Genomic DNA, 24,860 nt, shown 5'->3' on the forward strand with positions numbered 1-24,860 from the left:
TGAGATTTGTAGACTGGGGAAGAGCATTTCCTGAACCTGCTGGAATCAGAAGGTGATTCACCTGAAGGGAACACAGAGGGCTGGGACTTAGAATGCCAGAAAGAAGACTGTTGGAGTGGGGGATGAAGTCTCAGGTGGGGGCCTACTAATTGGATGCAATTTTTAGGTTTTTTTTTTTTCCTTCTTCTCATCCTTCCTCTTGGTAATTAGAAAAATATGTATTTACAGCCTTCCTGGTCATTAAATTCTTTAAAAATATCATTCTACATATTATTTAAGGACTCAAATTAAAATGTGTTCATAAGAGCAGTTGCTAACTTTTGGGAACCTGTAGTCTTATCAATAATGTGGTGAAGTCTATAAACCTATTTTAACAAATATGCAGATATAAATGTGCAAAATCTTTTAAAGTTATTTAGGGGTTAGGTTCACTGACTTCATTGAATGCCGTTCTTCAGCATCACACAATTTGTTTTATTCTTTTTTGTTTGTTTGTTTTTCTTTTTTGAGACAGAGTCTTACTCAGTCGCCCTTGGTGGAGTGCTATGGAGTCACAGCTCACAGCAACCTGAAACTCTTGAGCTCAAGAGATTCTCTTGCCTCAGCCTCCCAAATAGCTGGGACTACAGGTGCCCACTATAACACCTGGCTATTTTTTTGTTATTGTTGTCATTGTTGTTTATTAGGCCTTGGCTGTGTTTGAACCCCCTAGCCCCGGTGCATGTGGCTGGCACCCTAACCACTGAGCTACGGGCGCTGAGCCCGTTTTATTCTTTTTAAAGAGCATCTCATAATGACAAATTTATACAACCAAATCACTTTTTCTTATTTTCATTTACTTTAAAATTTTCCCATAGAAATATTCCAAATATTCTGCTATTTTCTTACTTGCAACATTTAAACAAATAAAAAAATAAAATTTCACTGAATGAAATCAAAACCTATTATTATCATGGATGAAGGTAAGTGAAAATAATAATCAAATGTGAAAACTTTTTTGCAGTTAGTGAATCTATAATAGGTATTATTTAGTGTTCACTTATCCCTTATGGAAATATTGTATATGTACTAGTTGTTTTTCCTTTGGTGTTTGTACAGAAAAACAAATGAATGTTTAACCTAAATACTAACAGTTGGGTGTCAAAATTATATTTCTTGTATTATCTTTTCTTAATCAAACCAGAATAGGATTTTAATGTTGTTTTCATTCTGTTTAGGGTAAAGTATATTGTTTTAGGGAGGGTCTTTGGATAATTATTAGTGAACTTAATAAAGTCATAATCTGATAAAAAAATCTTTCAGATTTACCCACAATATTTATTAGGTTTTATGCTCCCTGTGCTGTTCTGTGCTTCTTCTCCAGGGATGTCACTGATAACATTTGAAGCCAGTCCCCTATACTTGAAGCAGGAGGCTCATGCTTTGCAGATCTTAGTTGGGGAGACTTACCTTTCTTAGGTTGAACTTTTCTTCCTTTTTCATTGTGATCCATATATAATAAGTGATGTACTGCTCATAATTTGAAATCTTACTTCCAGAACAACTAACTGCCAAGTCTTAAGAACAGTGATAAATCCCTTGGAACCCCCTTAAAATTACATTGCCTTCTCTGCAAGTTCTGAGGATGATCACCCCACCTTTGTAGGAGTGTGTATCAGGTCATTGTAGGGAGTTTATTTGGGCAAATATTTGATAGGCTTCTGTTATAAAAATGAAAGCAGGTTGTGATGTATCTTAAATTTATGTATATTTATTATGTGGATTGATTTTTGTTTCATTAGGGTCAACTAATTTAATAATGATTTTTACTTTCAAGAAAATGTCTTTTCTTTGTAGAGAGCTGCTGATTTTTTTTATAGACTATTCTTTTTAATTAGAATTTGAGAGGAATTAAATTTTTTTTTTTTTTTTTTTGGAAACACGAGTCTCACTCAGTACCCTGTGGCACAGCAACCTCAAACCACAGCAAACTCTTGGGCTCAAGCGATCCTCTTATCTCAGCCTCCTGAGTAGCTGGAACTACAGGTGCTCACCACAATGCCTGGCTAATTTTTCCATTTCTGGTAGAGATGAGGTCTCACTTTGTTCAGGCTGGTCTTGAAGGTGATCCACCCACCGTGCTAGTATTACAGATCAAGCCAGGCCTGGAAATTTTTTTTTTTAAAATATATATATATATAATCCGGGATTACAATGCCTGGTTTTGAGTGCCTTTTGGAACAATAACTGAGTAAAGGGCATAGAGTACAAAAATTATGGTAGGTCCTTATGTGTATCCAGAAAGGCCTAAGATTTTTTTCTGTATAATGAAGCACCTAGGCTTTGTTTTTAAGTAAGAGGAGCTGGGATCCCTTCAGTAAAGGGTGGCCTGCTTTTTCTCCTGAAGTTGGCTTGAAATAGAAAGTGCTTTTCTGTTCCTCATTAACCTGGTAAATGATGTGTCCGATCTGTCCGGATACTCTAGCATAACAGCTAGGGTGGTGTATTTCAGTGCTTGATTGGCCAGCAGTGCAAATCAAGTCTAGTAATGGAACAGTGAACACGAGGCAGCCTTTACACATTAGTCTTAAAGGATATTCTGCCATTCTCAAGTTAGGACTTGTTAAAGCTATTCTTACCTAACATTCAAAAAGGGAAGTAGTACACGTTTAGTCATGAAAAAAGTGTAATGCTTTGATGAAAAGAACAGCTAACAACTGGCCCATAACTTTATTATTGTTCACATCTTTCAAAAGGAAAACCTGAGTAATTTTTTTTGCTGATTTTTTTATAGTAAGTCTTACTTTCCATAAAAATCCCCAGGAGACTTGATAGCAGTAAATTTCTTGCCTCTTCATTGGAAGCTCCTGTTAACTGCAGGTCAGCTGTTTTTATAATATTGTTTAGCCATTGGCCAGGTATGGTGGCTCATGCCTGTAATCCTAGCACTCTGGGAGGCCAACTTGGGAGTATCCCTTGAGCTCAGGAGTTGGTGACCAGCCCGAGCAAGAGTGAGACCCTGTCTCTACTAAAAATAGAAAAATTAGTTGGTCATTGTGGCAGGTGAGTCCAGCTATTCAGGAGCTGAGACAGAAGGATCACTTGAGCCAAAGAGTTTGAGCTTGCTGTGAGCTAGGTTGATGCCTAGACAACAGAGTGAGACTTTGTCTTCCCCTGTTCCCCCACAAAAAAAATTATTTAGCCATTACAACCTGAAATTTATTTTGAATGCAGGGCAGCATCCTGGGATGTATGTGTGTGTATGTCTATGTCAACCATTTATCGTTTCTTGTTGGTTTGTTTTATGTCACTGGTGATTGTTTTTCTGCTAACATTGATTTTATAAATGTCAAACCTATAGACAAGTTGAACCAGATTTCATCCAGATTTATAAATTATTACCATGCTTCTCAGATACTCTCCTGCACCCCCATCACACATGCATATTTGGGGAGAAATCTGTTTAAAGTTGCCATCATTGTGTCAAATGTATCACCCTTAATTACTTCAGAATATATTTCTCAAGAACAAGAATATTCCTACTAGTGACAGTACTATTATCAGTCAAGTGATTGATAATGTTGAAACCATATTTGTTTAAGACTAACTCAGTTTGCGTTAAAATTGTAGTAATTTCTCAATGTTATCCTGTAGAAATTTTTTGACGTGGAATCTAATCAGCGATCACATATTAATTTAGTTTGACTGTCTTTTCAACTCTTTTATTCTTTAGAATAATCTCTCTGCTTTGTATTTTTATTTTAATGTCCTTAGCTTTTGAGAATTTATTTGCTAGATCTATCCTGTGGGATACGTAGCAAAAGATTATTTAAGTGTTTCTCAGACAATGTGGACATATTTGTCTAAAGTTTGCATTGGGGTTTTGAAAATTTGAAGTCAAATAGACTATGTATAAACTAGTTTTTTCAACATAGACCAGGTTCATAGATTGCACATTGCAAAATTGTTTAGAATCAAGATCAAAGTTGTTTAGAACCAATACTGAATGAGTCATTCAACCCTCTGGGCTTCAGTAAATGAGGATTCAGTTTATTTTATTTTTTTTTATTGTTAAATCATAGCTGTGTACATTAGTGCAATCAAGGGTTACAATGTGCTGGTTTAACATACAATCTGAAACATTCTCGTCAAACTATTCAACATAGCTTTCATGGCATTTTCTTAGTTATTGTATGTAGACATTTGTATTCTGCCTTTAGTAAGTTTCACCTGTACTCGTTCTAAGATGTACCCTAGGTGTGGCTCCACCCATTACCCTCCCTCCACCTTAACCTCTGCCCCCCTCCACCCCCCACTTCCCCTTCCTTGGCCCTTTCCCCATAGTCTTGTGCTGTAGTTGGGTTATAGCCTTCATGTGAAAGCTATAATTTAGCTTCATAGTAGGGCTGAGTACATTGGATACTTTTTCTTCCATTCCTGAGATACTTTGCTAAGAAGAATATGTTCCAGCTCCATCCATGTAAACATGAAAGAGGTAAAGTCTCCATCTTTCTTTAAGGCTGCATAATATTCCATGGTATACATGTACCACAATTTGCTAGTCCATTCGTGGGTCGATGGGCACTTGGGCTTCTTCCATGACTTAGCAATTATGAATTGGGCTGCAATAAACATTCTGGTACAGATGTCTTTGTTATATTGTGATTTTTGGTCTTCTGGGTATAAACCTAGTAAAGGAATTATAGGATCGAATGGCAGGTCTATTTGTAGGTCTCTTAAGTATTCTCCAAACATCCTTCCAGAAGGAACGTATTAGTGTGCATTCCCACCAGCAGTGTAGAAGTGTGCCCTTTTCTCCACATCCATGCCAACATTTCTGGTTTTGGGATTTTGTTATGTTGGCTACCCTTACTGGGGTTAGGTGATATCTCAGAGTAGTTTTGATTTGCATTTCTCTGATGATTAAGGATGATGAGCTTTTTTCATGTGTTTGTAGATCGTGTGTCTGTCTTCTTTAGAGAAGTTTCTCTTCAAGTCCCTTGCGCACCCTAAGATGGGATCACGTGTTCTTTTCTTGCTAATATGTTTGAGTTCTCTGTGGATTCTTGTTATTAGACCTTTATCAGAGGTATAACCTGCAAATATTTTCTCCCATTCTGAGGGCTGTCTGCTTGCTTTACTTACTATGTTCTTGGCTGTGCAGAAGCTTTTTAGTTTGATCAGGTCCCAGTAGTGTATTTTTGATACTGCTTCAATTGCCTGGGGAGTCCTCCTCACAAAATATTCACCCAGGCTGATTCCTTCAAGAGTTTTCCCTGCACTTTCTTCATGTATTTTTATAGTTTCATGTCTTAAGTTTAAATCTTTTATCCAGTGAGAGTCTATCTTAGTTAATGGTGAAAGGTGTGGGTCCAGTTTCAGTCTTCTACAGGTTGCCAGCCAGTTCATCCAGCACCATTTGTTAAATAGGGAATCTTTTCCCCACTGAATGTTTTTAATCGGCTTGTCAAAGATCAAATAAAAGTAAGTGGCTGGATTCATCTCTTGGTTCTCTATTCTGTTCCAGATATCTACTTCTCTATTTTTGTGCCAATACCATGCTGTTTTGATCACTATCAACTAATAGTACAGTCTCAGGTCTGGTAGCGTGATTCTTCCTGCTGTGTTTTTATTGCTGAGTAATGTTTTGGCTATTCAAGGTTTTTTCTGATTCCATATAAAACGATGTATTATTTTTTCAAGATGTTTAAAATATGACAATGGAGCTTTAATAGGAATTGCATTAAAATTATATATTGCTTTGGGTAGTATAGACATTTTAACAATGTTGATTCTTCCCAGCCATGAGCATGGTAAGTTTTTCCATTTGTTAACATCTTCGGCTATTTCTTTTCTTAAAGTTTCATAGTTCTCTTTATAGAGATCTTTCACGTCCTTTGTTAGGTATACTCCCAAATATTTCATCTTCTTTGGCACTACTGTGAAAGGAATAGAGTCCTTGACTGTTTTTTCAGCTTGGTTATTGTTGGTATATATAAAGGCTACAGATGTATGGGTGTTGATTTTGTGGCCTGAGACATTGCTGTATTCCTTGATCACTTCTAAAAGTTTTGTAGTAGAATCCCTAGTGTTTTCCAGATATACAATCATATCATCTGTGAAGAGTGAAAGTTTGATCTCTTCTGACCCTATGTGGATACCCTTGATCGCCTTTTCTTTCCTAATTGCAATGGCTAAAACTTCCATTACAATGTTAAAGAGCAATGGGGACAATGGGTAAACCTTGCCTGGTTCCTGAACTAAGTGGAAATGATTTCAATTTAACTCTTATTCAATACGATATAAGCTGTGGGTTTGCTGTAGATGGCCTCTATTAGTTTAAGAAATGTCCCTTCTATGCCAATTTTCTTAAGTGTTCTGATCTTGAAGAGATGCTGGATATTATCAAAAGCTTTTTTCTGCATCAATTGAAAGAATCATATGGTCCTTATTTTTTAGCTTGTTTATGGGCTGAATTACATTTATAGATTTACCTATGTTAAACTGGCCTTGAGACCCTGGGATAAATCCCACTTGGTTGTGGTGTATAATTTTTTTGATGTGTTGTTGGATTCTGTTTGTTAGGATCTTATTGAGTATTTTAGCATCAATATTCATTAGTGATATTGGTCTATAATTTTCTTTTCTTGTTGGGTCTTTCCCTGGTTTGGGGATCAAGGTGATGTCTGCTTCGTAGAATGTGTTGCATAATATTCCTTCTTTTTCTATATTTTGGAAGAGTTTTAGTAATTAGGTACTAGTTCTTCTTTAAAAGTTTGGTAGAATTCTGACGTAAAGCCATCTGGTCCTGGGCTTTTCTTTTTAGGGAGATTTTGTATAGTTGATGCTATTTCAGAACTTGATATAGGCCTGTTCAACATTTTCACTTATTCTGGCTAAGTCTTGGTAGGTGGTGTACTTCCAGGTATTGGTCGATTTCTTTCAGATTTTCATATTTCTGAGAGTAGAGTTTCTTGTAGTATTTGTTAAGGATTTTTTGAATTTCTGAGGGGGTCTGTTGTTATTTCATCGTTATTATTTCTGATTGATAAAATTAGAGATTTTACTTTTTTTCTGGTTAGGTTGGCCAAAGATTTATCTATTTTATTGCTCTTTGCAAAAAACCAACTTTTGGATTTATTGATCTGTTGTATAATTCTTTTGTTTTCAATTTCATTTAATTCTGCTCTGATTTTGGTTATTTCTTTTCTTCTGCTGGGTTTGGGTTTAGAGTGTTCTTCCTTCTCCAGTTGCTTGAGATGTCCTATTAAGTTATTAACTTCCTCTCTTTCCGTTTTCTTGAGGAAGGCTTGCAGTGCTATCAATTTCCCTCTTAGGACTGCTTTTGCAGTATCGTAGAGGTTCTGATAACTTGTATCTTAATTGTTGTTTTTTTCCAAAAATTTGGTGATTTTCTTCTTAATCTCGTCTATAACCCGTCTATCCTTCAGCATAAGGTTGTTTAGCTTCCATGTTTTTGTATGGGTATGCAGGTTCCTGTTGTTATTGAGTTCAACTTTTATTACATGATGGTCTGAGAAGATGCAAGGAATAATTTCTATTATTTAAAATTTGCTGAGGTTAGATTTGTGGCCTAGGATGTGGTCGATTTTGGAGTATGTTTCGTGGGCTGATGCGAAGAATGTGTATTTAGTTTTGTTGGAATGAAATGTTCTGTAGATGTCTGTTAAGTCCAGATGTTGAATGGTTAAGTTTAAATCTAAAATCTCTTTGCTTAGCTTCTTTTTGGAGGATCTATCCAGCACTGCTAAAGTGGTGTTAAAATCTCCAACTACTATGGAACTGGAGGAAATCAAGTTGCTCATGTTAGAGTTTCTCTTATTAGAGTTAGAGTTAGAGTTTCTCTTATAAATTGAGGTGCTTTCTGGTTGGGTGCCTAAATATTAATAATTGAAATCTCATCATACTGAGTATTAACCTTTAACAAATATTAAGTGTCCTTCCTTATCCTTCCTTTTTTCCATTGGTTTACAGCCTATTGCATCTGCGAATAGGATTGCAACACCTGCTTTTTTCTGCTTTTCATTTGCTTGGAGTATAGATGACCATCCCTTCACCTTGAGTCTGTATCTGTCTTTTAATATAAGATGCGATTCTTTTAAGCAGCAGATATCTGGCTTGAGTTTTTGTATCCAGTCATCCAACCTGTGCCTCTTTAGAGGACAATTTAAACCATTCACATTAATTGAGAATATTGATAAGCCTTTAGAGAGTCTGGTGGACATTTTTAATCCTTTTGAGACTGTGGAAGTTTGAATTTGATCAAGATTTTCTGGGTGGGTTTACCTTTGTAGTGGAGGATTATGCTGGTCTTTATGGAGGATAGGTCTGAGAATATCCTGGAGAGCTGGTTTAGTTATGGCAAATTTCTTCAACATGTCAATGTCATTGAAGTATTAATTTCTCCGTCATAAATGAAACTCAGTTTAGCTGGGTACAGGATCCTGGGTTGAAAGTTATTTTGTTTTAGGAGATTAAAAGTCGATGACCATCCTCTTCTAGCTTGAAAGGTTTCAACAGAGAGATCTGTAGTTATTCTAATATTCTTGCCCTTTAGGGAATGGTTTTCTTTCGTCTGGCTGCTTTTAGAATTTTCTCCTTCATATTAACTTTAGTGAAATTGATTATGATGTGTCTGGGGGATGTCTTATTTGGGTTGAGTCATGCTGGAGTTCTGAAACTGTCTGCTATCTGAATTTCAGAATCTCTTGGCATGTCTGGAAAGTTTTCCTTCATAATCTCATGGAGAAGAGACTCTGTGCCTTGTGAAGCCACTTCATCGATCCCTATAAGACGAATATTGGTTTTCTTCAAATTATCCCAGAGTTCTCTGAGAGAGTGATCTGTTTTTGCTGTCCATTTCTCTTCCTCTTTGAGAGTTTGGGAGCATTAGAAAGCTTTGTCTTCAGTGTCAGAAATCCTTTCTTCTGCTTGCTCCATTCTGTTACTGAGGGATCCTACTGTGTTTCTCAGATCTTTGAGGGCTGCAACTTCTTGTCTCAACCTGTCAAAATCTTTGGTCATTTGGTCTTTGAATTCGTTCAGTTCTTGAGATATCTTTTGGGTTACTGCTTGGAATTCTCATTTGATCTTATTTGCTATCCAGATTCTGAATTCGATTTCTGAGATCTCAGCTGTTTGTGCATGGGATCTTGTGCTGTGTCTGCCCCATTGATCCTTGGCAGAGTTGATCTACTCTGATTATTCATATTGCCAGAGTTTTTCTGTTGATTTTGCCTCATGATTGTTTTTCACCGTCGCCTCTGGCTGTCCTCAGAGTTGGGGAGGTGTCTCTCCAAGATTAGATTATTGTTGCTGGATCTTTGTAGGGAGTGACCCTCTGTAGTTTCTGGGGCTGCCCTAGCCAGGGAGTTCTGGTTGTGAAAGCAGCTCTGGAGTGTGCCACACCCGGATCCAGCAACAGGGCAGGAGGTGGTGCGCACGGTTCTGGGAGTGCCTGGCACCCAGTGACTTTGGCATAGAGAGCCCAAGGCTCCAGCAGTCTCTGGCCAGGAGAAGGGCTCTGTGTAGAGGCAGGGTGGACTCCAGAGTGCACGTGGCTACCAGAGTCCCTGGCCAGACGAGTGGGCCCGTGTGGAGTTAGGGAGGGTATAGGAGGGAGGACGCAGGATTGCGCGGCTCCCACAGTTCCTTGTCAGTGCATGCGGAGGCCCGGTGGGCATGGGTCTTGGGTAGGGGGTCGTGGCGCAGCTGTTATGGAGGTCCGGGTGGCACCAAGCTCAGGAGTTTGAGGTTGCTATGAGCTGTGACACCACGGCACTCTACCCAGGGCAACAGCCTGAGGCTGCAGTGTGCCAAAACCGGTCTCACTCTGCTCCTGTAAGGCTGATCCGTCACTAGGTTACTAGCTCCCTCCTGATCCTTGCTCTGCGACCCTGAGGGTGGAGCCTGCTGGGCAGTTCTCTCTCAATGGCTCCCTGCGGCCCACAGCTGAACACTATTAGCTCTGTCTGGCTCAGTGGCTCATTCTGGGGCCCTAGACAATGCCCAAAGTTCTCCACACTGCTGCTCAAGCTCTCCCCAGGGCAGTTCAACTGAGTGCCAAGTCCAAAAACACCAAAACATTTCACAGGTAAGGCCTTTTCGGTTTGCAGTCTCACTGCTGCTTGTACATACGGCTGCCAGCGGGATTAGGTCGATGGAACACACGCAACCACTTGCCAGTTTTCCACTGTTTTTGTCCTCCTGTTGGGGTCCAGAAGTCCCTTGCTGACTCCTTGTATCCTCAAAGGGATGATTATAGGCAGATCCCACCAGCCTGAGATGCCTGGAGTCTTATCTCCCCAGACTCACCATGCCCTGTTGCAGGGAAGCTGTTACTCAGCTGCCATCTTGGATTGTTCTCCCCGACGATTCAGTTTTTGTCGCAAAAATTTGGATGAGGATTTTCACAATCTCGCTGATTATTTTTCAAAATATATTCAAGAAAAACGAAGTCATTCTCATATCTTCTAAGGAATTAAAATTAGGGTAAGATTACTAATAAGGCTTTCTCTATCCCGAACAAACTATTTTCTTCCTGCTTTTGCGGTATGAGACTTTGGGCAAATGTATTGCCAAGGCTTACTTTGGTCTTCTAGTGGTTTTTCATGGCAAAGGACTGCTTCCTTTCCCGCCCTGCTCTCCATTGGTGTGGACCTGGGGACAGTGTGTCCCTTCCTTCAGTGTTCAGTAAGCATAACATTTCTTCTTCTTCTTTTTTTTTTTTTGTAGTTTTTGGCTGGGGCTGTGTTTGAACCCACCATCTGCAGTATATGGGGCCTGCACCCTACTCCTTTGAGCCACGGGCACTACCTAACATTTCTTCTTAAGGAAAATGAACATGTAAAGTGTGTCCCAGTGCTTCGCTGGACATGTGTCTAGAATGCCCCACTTGTTCCCATGTGGCTAGAACATACAACAGGATTATGCTAAAATCGCCCCCAAATCTTACTGTTCCATCTCTGTACACAGGTTGTTCTAATTGTGGCTCATGTCTAGTAGCTGAGAATTTGTGCTGAGTGTAATTATTCAAACCCTTTAATATTCCTTTGGTGAGATTGGTATCTTGGGGTCCTTATGTTTGAATTACTGTGTTTAATCTGTCATTTTAAATGATTTGTATCTATTAGGTCTCCTCTACCATAAAGCACCTACCTTTTTTGGTGTGAGAACATTGTTTGTAATGGTCGGTTAAAGGAGAGGGGTGGTTTGGAGGTTGAGTCTGAAGATATTCTTAGATCTGGCTCCTGCCCTGTTATTGAAGCTGTCTCCTCTGCTGAGTGACTTCATCCTCTCCCCACTTTGGGGATCTTGCTTGTTAGTAATTGTTGGTTCTGGGGTCAGGTAGACGCCAATCTGGACCCCAGCCTCTCCACTTTAGTAGCTTTTTACTTTGGCCAAAGCAGGAACATTTCTGAGTCTCAGTTTATTTTCCTGAAAAATAAGCATCGGAATGCTCACTGTGTAAGAAGGCTATAAAGCTTAAGTGAGATAATACATATCGTGTAATTCCTACAGTCTTGGGAATTTGCTTGGTATTTAAGGAAACAGAAGGAAAGAAAGCAAATGAATGGGAATATCTGTATGCATAGTAGATAGAGTTGCAGGGATTAAAAGCTGAAAATACTCAACTCAGAGATTAAAGTATATGTATCATTTTGGTTGCCTTTAGGAACCTCCTGCTTTCCCATTAATGTTGAACCCATAATTGCTTGAAATACTTTTTATTGTCTGTCTTGAGAGTTTCTCTCCTGTAAAGGAGGACATTAGGACACCTTTGTCCTAGATTATCTGAAATTACGGTAAGGTCTGAAGGCTGAGGTCAGCAGAGGTGGTCTCGCTGCCTCTCACATTCAGGTTAATGCTTCATTTACGCAGAATTTGGGTATTTGGGGTTTTAGGAAACTCAATTGCACAGTTAAATAGAGTGAAAAGATAAATAGATACAAACAGAGTGATAGATATATGTGTGTGAACTAGTTTGGGGTTTTTTTTTTTTTTTTTTGAACAGTCTCTGTCCCCCTGGGTAGAGTGTTGTGGTATCATAGCTCACAGCAACCTCAAACTCCTGGTTTCAAGTGATCCTCTTGCCTCAGTCTCCCATGTGGTTGGGACTACAGGTGCCTGCCACAACATTCGGCTTGTTTTTCTATTTGTAGTAGAGATGGAGTCTCACTCTTGCTCTGGCTGGTCTTGAACTCCTCATGTCATGCTAGGATTACAGGTGTGAGCTGCTGCAGACAGCAGGAAACTAATTTCTTAAAAAAGTGATAACAGGGCAGTGCCTGTGGCTCAAAGGTTAGGGCACCCTGGGCAGCCCCAGAGGCCGGAGGTGGCAGGTTCAAACCCAGCCCTGGCCAAAAACTGCAAAAAAAAAAAAAAAAAAAAAAAGCGATAACAGCATTCAGATATACGTCATATAAAATTGCTTAAGGTGGATACCACTAAGGTCAGTCATGTACAAACATCAGACTTTTTAAACTGAAGTTCAAAAGTAAAGGTCACGCCTCAGGATGTTACATTTGTCAATTTGAGTTTATTATTACTGTAGGAGTGGCAAAAGTTCACGTGCTGAGTGAGGTATGGAAGTTTTTAAAAAACTGGTTTATCTGCTTAGTGTAAGTGAATTCAGTTACCCTTCTCTTTTGTTTTCTTGCCCTTCCCCCCTCTTTATCCTCCCTGCAGTCTCAAGTCCCACCCCACCGTTTTCTCTTGGTGTTCCCAGTTCCCCCTTTCTCATTCCCCTCTTCTCTCCTTCCACCCAGTCTTCTGTTTTTCTCTAAATGCTGTAACATACTGCAGTGAGGGAGCAGGGAATCAGAAACCTGGTAACTCGTGTATGTGAATCCTTTGCACACCCGTTTCTGACCAGCGCTGCGTTCTCTACCCGCGTGGTTACGTCCGTCCCCTGAATCCTGGTAACTCGTGTATGTGAATCCTTTGCACACCCGTTTCTGACCAGCACTGCGTTCTCTACCCGCGTGGTTACGTCCGTCCCCTGAGTCCTGGTAACTCGTGTATGTGAATCCTTTGCACACCCGTTTCTGACCAGCGCTGCGTTCTCTACCCGCGTGGTTACGTCCGTCCCCTGAGTCCTGGTAACTCGTGTATGTGAATCCTTTGCACACCCGTTTCTGACCAGCGCTGCGTTCTCTACCCGCGTGGTTACGTCCGTCCCCTGAGTCCTGGTAACTCGTGTATGTGAATCCTTTGCACACCCGTTTCTGACCAGCGCTGCGTTCTCTACCCGCGTGGTTACGTCCGTCCCCTGAGTCCTGGTAACTCGTGTATGTGAATCCTTTGCACACCCGTTTCTGACCAGCGCTGCGTTCTCTACCCGCGTGGTTACGTCCGTCCCCTGAGTCCTGGTAACTCGTGTATGTGAATCCTTTGCACACCCGTTTCTGACCAGCACTGCGTTCTCTACCCGCGTGGTTACGTCCATCCCCTGAGTCCCTCTTCTGTTTTGTTTTCACACATGTCGTTCTGCACTTTGCTGCACGGCAACTACCTGCTCTTAGAAGTCCTGGGGAAAAGCTCAGCTACTATAACCCACGTTTTGTTTCTCCGCGGAAGTCTTTTAAGTGGACTTTTCCTTTATGGGAAGATGTGTTGCTTCCCCTTCCTCCGGTCCTGTTCATAAACTGGGCCTCTCCATCAGCTCCTTGTTAAGTTGCCCTTATCATTATGGTGGTGCCTTCAACGCAGTTGGCCTCTTGAGGGACGATGATCGTGTTGGCTGTCATGTCTCTCTTCCCTGAGTCACTCTTGTTCTTCGGTTTCCAGTCCCCCAGACCTCCTGTTTCTCCTTTGAATGCAGCCACGCGGCCTGCTCCCCACATCCAGGCACAGACCTCCCTCTGTTCCTCTGCTGTCTACTTAGTACAGGAGAGTAGTGGTTCTCTCATTCCTTTTCTCTCCCGTCTCGGAAAGATTATTCCCTTGGTCTCTGATCCAGCACAAGGGCCTCCCTAGTCTAGGTCCGTGTTTTGCCTCCCATGCTGGACTCAGTACCTCTGATTCAGTATACTCAGGTCGCTTCCATCCCTGCCGTCATGACCCAGCAGTCCACCCAGGCTAAGATCTTCAGAGCAGTTCTCCTCGGAGAGGATATACAGGCTTTGTGCATCCAAATGAGAATACATTTTACACATAATACCCTGACTTTCAATGGTTTGGACTGTTTTAAAACCTCTCTCTCTCTTAAAATGTCTGTAAAGTCCACATCAGGCACCCCTACCCGCTCCAGTTCCTGCCTGCATCATGGAATACCACCGTCACTCAGCTCCTGGCCTCAGTGGCTCTTCCTCCAACCCAGAATCATTGGATTCTTGTCCAACTGACTTTACTCAAGCACAGCCTAGAGCCTCCAGATGTTTCTCTCCGAAACCCGTAGCGGCTCCATAGTGAAGTCCAGACGCCCCAGTGCAGTGTTTGCCTGTGGGCTCCCGTGCCTTGTCCAGAGTCTGTTTTCTCCACCTTGTGCTACAGGCTCAGTCCCTCTGTGTCCCCTTGCACTGTAGCCCCAGCACGGTCCCGCCCTCGCCTGTCCCCTGCTGAAACCGCTCACTGTGCTGTAGCATTCCTTTTTTAATGCTCGGTTTCTCCTTTGAGTTCAAGTTGCGCTCCTGCCAGCCCTTCTTCATTTTTTCCCTTCCCTCTGAGCTGCTGTGGTGTGTTAACTACGTGTCACACCACTTAGCACATCTAGATTCATTGCAGACTGTGTCCCTTACTTGTGTGCAAGCCCAGTAAACAAACGAATCCACTCTTGGGGAATTTACTTCTGAAAGCTCTCAAGTGCTGAGGGACCCCTCCCACCCCTGAGTTGTTGAAGCTCATCCACCCTCCCTTCATCTCCATGATCCTCTTTACTATCTTTTCTGTGAGGCATGATGTCAACCTTTCAGGAATCTGCTCAGCCTGACTGACATTACAGAAGCAGCGTACCAGTGTAGTTGAAGCACTGTTCTTGAGGCCGCCTGCCTGGGTTTTAGCCCCAGCTCTGCCCTTGTGCTGGTGACTGATATGCACCATGGGCAAGGTATATGTTTCAGTTTTCTTCTTGTTATTTTTAACAGGGAGAGCCTAATAGTATTTCTTGCACAGATTGTGGGAAAAATTAGACTACGCTAACCTTGTAAAGTGCTTAGCACAGCGCCTGGCACACAGCAGGCATGCAGTAAATCACTGTGAGCTGCTGGGCTAAAATCCCCGGAGGTGCTTGCTAGCTTTAGGTCAGAGCTTACTAGCCTGCAGCACCTGGACTGGTTACCACCCACACACGAATGTGTTGTTTTTATTGGGTCAGGTGTGTGTAGGTGGCAGTGGACACTTTTTAAATAAAAGGAAATAATATAGCACAGGAGACTGGAATTATGATTTCTCTTGAGACTATTAGAAGATCTGAGGCTGTAAATATGGTGGTTAAGAATATGGGCTCAAAAGCCAGAGTTTGAGTTGGAGCCTTACCCAGCTACTTGTAGCCTGCTGTGTGACCCCTGGACTATACTTAACCATTTCTCAATTTATTGATCTCTGAAATGGAGATGATAATTGCACTTCACAGCCTTCCTGGGAAGGAAGGAAATAATGCATTTGACACTCTTGGCATGGCTTCCTAGTGCTTAGTAAATAGGTAAACGTGTGATGTTATTGGTGCTAAGTACAGATACAGCCATCTGCAGTTAAGAATCCCACTAGCTGATCCCGGGTCTCCACTAACGTTTGCAGACTGTATTCATAGTATATATACTTGGTTTCCATGTAAAATTTATAATGCTGAGGTGTGTTTCCAGCACTTCAAATGATTGGTCTGTTCTGCATCTTCCCTTAGCCGGGCTTCTGTCTTCTAAACATGAGTTTTCATGTTAGACACTAGGCTGCTTTTCCGCTCTGGGAGCTTTGTTAGAGGTCCATGTGAACTTTGATGCATTAACTTGTGGGAGGGATACAGTTTACTTGCAGTCATGTTTAGACACCTTTAGAAGGAAGAATTTAGAACATTGTGAAAGGAATGTCTTTTAAATGGCTATAATGGGATTTGTAAGATTGAATGGTTCTTTTATGGGTTATGGTGTGGTTACTTTACCTGCCTTCTAACTTCCATGAGTTGAGAATTCACCCTGATTCTCTGCATCACTCTCCTCACTTTACAGCAATTTTCCATGGTTTATCAAGAATTCTTCTGCCTCTGTATAGGGCAATTATATCCCATCCAGCTCCCCCACCCTTTGCCTTGAGTTTAGTGGGAAGAGCTTAATCCTGTTTAATAAAAATAAAGGCAATTTAGATTTTTACAAAAACCGTTGAGTTCCGAGTTCTCATACTATGTCAAAACTGTGGTTTTTCCCCTTTTTATTCTTTTCTATACATCTTTTATGGCTATATTCAGCACCCCACTCTTTAAGTATTTTAGAGTTTAGTATTTCTGACTGGTAGTTTGGGAAGTTCTTCATTTTGTGAATGTGATTTCTAAGATATCTCTAACATGCCTCTTCTCGAGTTCTTGATAGATTATTTTATCCTACAGATCAGCAGCCTGCCTTTGAGTACAATATTATTATAATGAAAGGAAGTATTTGTATTTATGGAGGACAGATTTGCTCTTGGAATTCTATCTTGCAGAATCTTTCCAAGAAGTTGTATTAGCTGTACCCACATTCAGTAGAGATTGAAAATGTCATTACAGGTGAAATAGATAGGTTACACCACCAAACATAGCTTGGTATTAACAAGGGTGGCTTAGATGCAGTTTCATGTAACACAGAGCTGTAGTCTGCTTGTGATTGTGTGATATACTCAGCAGAGGTAATATGGATTTACTGATGTTTCTGTTAGTAATGATGTGTGAATTTCTTTATTTGAAAGAATGGAAGTCAGACAGCAAGAGTGCTTTCTAAGGGAGGATTTTGGTGATTGTTATATGCTACAGTTACAAATTGTTCTCAAGCATTACTCATAGCACATAGCTAAAGCATTATATCAATATGGAAATGTTAACAGGCAGTAGCCCCTGAGCTACACATGTTTAATAGTCTTGACCATTCACTAGGGAATCCAGGAACATCCGCTCCTCAGGCCCCCACCTGCATGCGGTGGGAGGGCAGCTGACGAGAGCTTGTACTTTCAAGAAATTGACATCATCTTTTGATAATAAAAACATCAATGGGAGTTGGCTTCCTTTTGGCTTCTCCAGCACATCATAGTAAAACCCATTTGGATGACTTTATCAAGCATTTATTGATTGCATAATGAGATAGTCTCTGCCCTCAAAATTATACACAGGGTATTAAAAGAGTAGACCCACGTGTAAGCCAGTAATTACAATGCCCTGTGATGAGTTTCATAACTGAGGTGACAACACACAAGTAAAGGAGTGATTGAGTTTGATGTGGTGGTGGGAGTTGGCCAGGTGAGATTTCATGGAGTCAGCGCTGGCAGTGCAGGGTCTCACAGAGGGGTAAGAGTTTTCTAGGTGAGTCAGAGGGATGCAGTTGCACAGGGGCAGAAAGGAGAAGGACATTTCCTGAAAGAAATTTGGATAAGAACGTGAAGTTCAAGGCATGGAAGAATAATTAGGAGGGAGTGCCGGAAAGGTAGGTGAGTCCTACAGCCTTCTGGGTCACAGGAGGAGGCCTGGGCTTCACCTGGTGTGAAGAGCATGACAGTTTTTTTGTGTATTTTCTCTAGAAGGTATGAATTATCATCCATAGTCCCAGAAAACCACTTTTTACTTTTTTGAACCACAAAAGCATCCAGGAAAAAATACGGCGTTAGATAAGTACAAGTAGGTCACTGCCCTTTGACCTACTTGTAGTCATCTACAAGTTATAAGATAGACCCATAATTAGCAACATCCATATCAGGAGAATGTATATATATCTCATTTATATACATTGCAAGAATGGCAATTCTGGTTTAAGCATCTGCAGTCTGTGCTCTGTGGGGAGTTATGTGGACAGTATCAGGAAGACATGTCTGTCTTTCAAGAATCCTGTCTTTGGGGGCTCCAGTCAGTAATACAGCTGGTTAGTAAAGGAAATCTGCCTTGAAGACCCTACCGCGTGCGCGCGCACAGAGAGAAACAGTACAAGTAGTTGTTTGCAGTGGTGTGTGGGGCTCAGGAATAGAGCTTGTGGCCTGCTCAGTCAGCAGTGGCATATTCAGCCACCATTAGAGTATTTGTGGGACAGAGTGACAATTCCAGGAGACAGCAACACAACATTCTTGCCCTTGTATTCTACACCCTCAGGGTATAAGCAAAGTGGCTTAGCGATGGTGCTTGCACCTTCTCTGGTATGCTGTTGTACTGGGGAAGAGGCTATTTATAACTGCAAGGGATGAGAAAACCCCTCGTCCAGGATTTCAGAGGCTTTCTTTTCCACTTTGGATTCTCAGGCACACTTTCAACCCTTGGCTGTCAACTCTCAAAAGTGGTATTTAGAGTTTGTTGTTTTTTTAAAAAAAAATTGCTTTAAATCAGCATATATCCACATTAGTGAATCACCAAAGCAGTAGTGTTTGAATTAATGACTGAAAAGTTTGTGAGATGGTGTTTGGAGGGAAGGTTTTTAGGGATACCCATTTTTCTTTAATCTTTTCCAAAATTGAAATGAATACTCTGGAAAAGATGCCCTCTAGTGGCCATTTGTGTCTTATAGCATTCTCTAGTTCATTCTGCTTGTGATAAGGTTTGATACGGAGTTAAAATTAATGCAATCTCCTCTGCATAACGGGATAATAAAATGTAAGGGGGCATCTGTTCCAATTCTTTTTTAAATTGCTTAAACTTGATTTCCAAATAATTTACCTTTTGAATTTTCATTAATAAATACAAGTAAACTGCTTGCAAATAACATTGTCAGCCTAGGGTTATGTTGTCTGTGTGATTGCTTTGATTTTCATGGCTTGGTGCTGTGGTCTCTCTCCCCATCATCCAGGGTAGCCTTTCCCTGAATTTTTTACATAAGAATATATATATTAAGGGATCCATACAAATGTTCGTTGCTGCCAAAAAGAGAGTTGTTTCTTTAGCAATAAACAGTTGATTTTGCAGTCTGCAGTCGGTCCGACTGTTGGTCTGGCTGCGAGTATATGGAACTCTGGCAAAATGAAACGGAGCAAAACACACGAAGAAGACAGCCACCACCACAAACACTCTGCCTTCCAGCTTCCTGTTGTTTTTGCTGTCTTTACTCCTGCACTTTCTATAAGAATCGTAGACTTTTTTTGCGATCACCGCATAAAACAGAAGCATTAGGACAAAAACAGTCCAGAAAATAAACTGGGATATGTTATTTACTATTTGATGCCATTTCAGCCCCAGGGTGCCCTTCAAGGAGGCACACTTTTTCACAGATGATGGTGTTGCTTCTTTGTTGCTCAAGATCATATTTGGCAGGGAGATGAAGAACAAAAGGAACCAAATAAGGCTTGAGATCCATTTTGCAAAGACAGGTTTTTTTAAGAAAGCAATCCCAAAAGGTCTGATGATCTTGAGGAATCTATCGAAGGCTATGAGGCCCAGCAGCAGGATGCCCACGTACATGGTCTCGTAGAAGAGCACTGATGAGAAGCGGCACACGAAGGCTCTGAGCTGCCAGGGCCCCAGGCGTGCGTCGGAGAGGATCTTGAAAGGAAGCATGAGCGTCATGATCAGGTCGGCTACCAAGGTGTTTTTGAGGTAGACGATGAAGGTTGAGGAGCTGGGGACGTGAACAAACACCCACAGGGCCAAAATGTTCAGCAGGAGGCCAGTGAAGAAAACCACTGTGTACAGGGCTGGGAACACCAGCTGCACTATCCTAGTGTCCCTAGGACACGGCGCAGACCCGTTGGAGCCCTGCGTCACCGTGGTGTTCATGGTTTCCGGTGCCGCCTGTTATAGATAAACCTGTACACAAACAAAGGAAAGCAAAATGTTCTTCAGGATTTGCAAGTGCTATTTTTAACAAACCAGATGTTAGATTTATAGCATATTAACATCCTTCATTTTCTTTTTTTCTTTTTCTTGTTTGAGATTCATTGAGGGTACAAAGACTTGAGGTTACAGTGATTGCGTTTGTTAGGTAACGTCTCTCTTATAGTTGTGTCTGCCCCCAAGAGGTGTGCCATACACCATGACTCCCCATCCTCCCTCCCTTCGCCCCTCTCCCTTGAAGGCAAATGCTGTTTCTGGCTAGAATTTGTAAAGCAGATAAATACAATGTTTTGGTACTTTTAGCAGTACCATGTTCACATCCTTGTGAAATCAAAATAACAGGTTCTACTTTTTAACACAGAAGTAAAACAAAGCCTCATTTAAGAGATAATAATACATTATTAATTATTATTAATACATCAGGTTTCTGTAAATACATAATTTACATGCATAATGTAAATTATATATTGTAATTTATGTGCATAATTTTCTTATGCACATAACCTGTGGTTTGTGTAGTTCCAACATTAAAGCATTCTTAATTTTTTTTTTTTTTTAAATGGAGTGTCACTTTGTTACCCTTAGTAGAGTGCCATGGTGTCACGGCTCACAGGAACCTCAAACTCTTGGGCTCAAGCGATTCTCTTGCCTCAGCCTCTCGAGTAGCTAGGACTACAGGCGCCCACCACAACACCCGGCTATTTTTAGAGATGAGGTCTCGTTCTGGCTCAGGCTGGTCTTGAACTCGTGAGCTTAGGCAATCCACCCACCTCGACCTCCCAGAGTGCTGGTGTTACAGGCGTGAGCCACGGCACCTAGCCTTTTTCTTAAGCACTCTCCCTTTTATAAGGTAGCACACTTAAAAATGAACATTGAAATTCACCTGTGTTTGGGAGGATACTCAGTCGTTGTCCCTGATTGTGGCAGTCATGAGTGGAGTCCAGGAAAGAACGTGTGAAGCAAGTGTGTTCTGCTTTCTTATACTGGGTTTCCTTCCTCTTTTTTTCTTGTGTAATGTGACTTACTAGAACATCTTCACATTGACATCTTTGGGGCATTTGCTATATGTTTGCTCGATGCCCTTATGTCCTGTTAATCTACTACAACTTGAACTAATGAGCTTATTTGCAGTTGTCTTTAGATTTCCTCATAGAAGCTTTCCAGGAGTCCATCTTCTTGATCTGCACGTTCAGTGAACTTCTTGAGTGCCTCTTATATAATAATAGGAGGCAGAAATAGGAAGAAAATAGTCCCAAATTATAATCAAGTAGGAGAATAAGACTTGATTCTAAAATCAGACAAATCATCTTCTGCATCTCAGTTAACTGAATTTTTCAGTTAATTCTGCTCAGGAGGATGGCGTGTTTCTGTGGCATTTGCCTTCGTCTGTTGGTTTTGGCATCTCTGTGAGTTAACCATATATATTTGGTAAAAGGCAAGGGCTATTAGACCCAGATTTGGTGGGTTAGAATCCTAGATCCACCAATTACGTGGGACTAGATTATAGAGAAATGATGTAAGAGCTCTGCGTCTGTTTCCTCGTCTGCAAGTGGCATCTGCTTCGTGAGTGTTGTTGAGAGAATGGATTGTTTGCCTAGACTAATGCTTGATATGTAGGAAGCACTAACAAATGTTAGGCACTCACTTCTGTGGGAGTGAATTGCAGGTTTAAATAGAGATATTATACTATTTAATTTATTAGAAAGCCATTTTGGAATTTTTTTTTTTTTTTTTTTTGCAGTTTTTGCAGTTTTTGGCCGTGGCTGGGTTTGAACCCACCAACTCTGGTATATGGGGCCAGTGTCCTACTCCTCTGAGCCACAGGTGCCGCCTGGAAATCTTTTCTTCATTCAGTGTTGTACTTGAAGTGCAAAAGATTTCAGGGATTTCATCAATTAATCGTGGGTCAAAGTTTATAACTTTTTTTTTTTTGATAACTTCAGGTTGGAAAGGGCGAAATTGTTATTTTTCTATAGAATAAATTGTTGTTTAGGACAGAAATTCTATCTTGCCTTTGTAAATAAAAGAAAAGAGGGTATTTGGAGACCTTCTGGGGTGTGTGGCATTCTCCTTAGTGAGTTTCATTTCATATTTCTTCCCACAGGTTTTACCATAGAGTCAGACTGTGGGGTTGGGTTATCAGAAATTTGGGGGTGGTTTGGCTTCAGATTCTGGAAGTAAATATTTTGTATCCTGCTGGACATTTTAAAATAAGAGGAAATATAATGCCTAGTAATTTTGGTTGGCATTACCCCACTACCCAATGGTGCCACAGTTTGAAAAATTTCTTTTGGTCTCAAACAAATGGCCCCTGAGGAGTACAGATTCAGATATCATCAATATAGTAGAACATAACTTTCCATTTTCTATGGGAAGATTTGGAATAGTTTCATTTTAAACAAGGGGAATTTTGTACAGGATAGTTTCATAATATGAAAACTGGAAACCACATTTCTGTGAAATTTCAAAATATCCAATTGTGGGAAACTTTACGAAGAGGAACTGGTGTGCAGTGCCCGTTTGCAGAGGAATGGAAGTGTTTTCTCTTCGTGTGGCAGGTGTCAGAGTGTTTGACTGTAGTAAATACCCAATAGATTGTTTGTTTCTGTGTGTTTGTGCTTATTATGTGTTAGTTGATGTTTCTTCTAGTTCATGGCAGTGTCCGTGCCCTTGGGAGGGGTTGTTGCCCTTGAGGTCACCTTGGAGAGGCTGTCGGCACAGTGGTAGGAGCACTGTCTCAGGAGCCAGAGTGCCGGGACTCACTTCCTTCTCCCAACTTTTTATTTGCTTGTGACCTTCCCCAAGCTATTTATGCTTGCTATCACAGAGTTTCCTTCTCTTTACAATGAGAATAAGTAATAGTATCTTCTTTATAGGGTTATTAAGAGAATAAAATAAGTGAACATCAACAAGTGCTTAGAATTCCTGTTATGTGGTAGATATAAGTTTCTTGGTAAATGAAATTAAATTAAAAGAAAATTAGAATACTGTGTACCCCTGTGGGGGTATCACACCAACAGTGGTAGACTCAAGATACAATGAAAGGTCCCAGCAATTAGAGGCTTACCAATTGAGAATAAAATATACATTTAAAATCCTATCGGACTCCAGGGAAATGTAGTTAAAATCAGTAAAGTCACATTAGATATACTGTTTTAAGTGATTATATTATCTGATTTCATCTTTACAACAATCCCCAGAGATTAACTCCATTTTAGAGTTGAGAAAATTAAAGTGCAGAAGTTAAGCAGTTTTCCCAAGCCATGCAACCTACCTAAGCCTGTTTGCAGCAAACCCATACAGCCTGGCGCCAGAGCCCATGCTTGAAACCTCACTAGGTCTCCTGCCTTTCAGAAGCCATAGATGGTATGAATATGGAATTATTTACAACATTTTGGAGTTCTAGTTTGGAAGTTACTGATATGCAGGAGGGAACAATCAACTACAAAGTTAATGAACTTGTGAGACTTATGCTGCAAAGTGAGGTTCAAGGTCAAAAGCTTAAGCTGGTACAAAGCAATAGGATGAAGAGGGAATGTAAGGCCGGGTATGGAGGCTCACACCTGTAATCTGGGGGGCTGAGGCAAGGGGATCAGTTGATAGTCTGAGCAAGAGTGAGAGAGACCCTGTCTCTGCAAAAAGAATAATTAGCCAGTCTGTGATAGCCAGAACCTGTACTGAGTATTCCCAGCTACTCAGGAGGGCTCAAGCAGGAGGATTCCCTTGAGCCCCAGGAGTTTGAGATTGCAGTGAGCTATGATGATGCCATTGTACTCTAGTTATTGTGACAGAATGAGACCCTGTCTCAAAAACAAAAAGAATCACATGTACGTCTAAGGTCTCATGCTGACTTGCTAGAGGATGTCTCAAAATCTTTTGCTGCTCCTTAGACTCCCTCTTAATGTCAGTGTTTTTGGATCATTTCATAACGTTGCATATTCAAAGAAAACAGTGGTTTTGAGGTTCCATTTTATTAAGCATTTTTTAGAGTTAATACATACATTCTTTTTTCCCTGACTTCTGAACCATTTTAAAAATTATGCCGAGAATTCAAGGTTCATGTGAGTCCAGGAATTTGAGATTGCAGTGAGACATGCTGATTCACTGTACTTTAGCCCAGAAAATAGGGGAGATGTCTCCAAAGGAAAAAAAAAGAAAGAGGGAATCCAAAAGGCTACTATGAAAGGTCACAAAATTAGCCTGACCAATGGAAATAAACGATTGTTTTCACTGTAGTTTCTTTTGTGATTTCCCAGTTGGATCAAACTTACACTTGATGTTTAGAGACTGGTAATATCTAAAAAGGTGAAGTTTTTGCTTTCATTTGCATTGAAAGTTGAAGTAGGAACTCCTACTTCTATACTCATCGATAAGATTTTAACTTCCTATCAGTGTATACCACAGTACTTTCTCAGACTATGTGACATTGTTTTAAAATTCCGTGCTAGATTAACGAAAAGTGGTAATAATAAACTGAAATTAAGTTATGCAATTTAACAATAAATGTAGGAGCCTGTTTTTTTAATGAAATCAATATTAGAAAATCTCTTCATGTAACTAGAAACATGTTGTTATGTTATCTGAACCATTTAATATTTATTTTCAAACTTTTTATTACAAAGAGAAATCGTGTTTAAAAATTCAAATGCAAAAATATGGTATAAAGTGAGAATTGATCCCACTTACGTATACGTACCAATGTGCATATGTACAGAAACATTTATATTTATTTGCATATTGGATCTTCATTTCATTCCATGTTAGTACATGTGAATTACCTAATTTCAAAAAATTTGTTACACTATCTAAATTTACCAGAGTTTAGTTAAATTGCTCCTGATGGGCATTTAGTTTGTTTACAGTTTTTCTCTAAACAATACTGTAGAGCACATAGGTATCAATGTATTTTAGAATATTTGTTCTGACTTATTTGCAG

At 40.5% G+C, this 24,860-nt stretch overlaps 2 protein-coding genes across 8 annotated transcripts in view; one reads left to right on the forward strand and one right to left on the reverse strand.

Annotated features, from left to right (window-relative positions):
* Positions 1-24,860, forward strand: part of MED12L (mediator complex subunit 12L) — a 337,656-nt gene that overhangs the window by 217,026 nt on the left and 95,770 nt on the right. The window lies entirely within an intron of this gene.
* P2RY13 (purinergic receptor P2Y13) lies at positions 16,866-20,863 on the reverse strand. Its single transcript, XM_053599382.1, has 2 exons — positions 20,808-20,863; positions 16,866-19,897 (listed from the first exon to the last, which is right to left on the reverse strand). Exon 2 carries the CDS (start codon positions 19,865-19,867, stop codon positions 18,866-18,868), a length of 1,002 nt encoding a protein of 333 aa, XP_053455357.1. The 5' UTR covers positions 19,868-19,897; positions 20,808-20,863; the 3' UTR covers positions 16,866-18,865.

The sequence above is a fragment of the Nycticebus coucang genome, chromosome 8 (genome assembly GCF_027406575.1).
Source record: "Nycticebus coucang isolate mNycCou1 chromosome 8, mNycCou1.pri, whole genome shotgun sequence".
NCBI classification, from domain to species: domain Eukaryota; kingdom Metazoa; phylum Chordata; class Mammalia; order Primates; family Lorisidae; genus Nycticebus; species Nycticebus coucang.

What these genes read in the sequence shown, in the direction of transcription:
- P2RY13 (XM_053599382.1), bottom strand. Translation starts at nt 19,867, where the DNA reads ATGAACACCACGGTGACGCAGGGCTCCAACGGGTCTGCGCCGTGTCCT.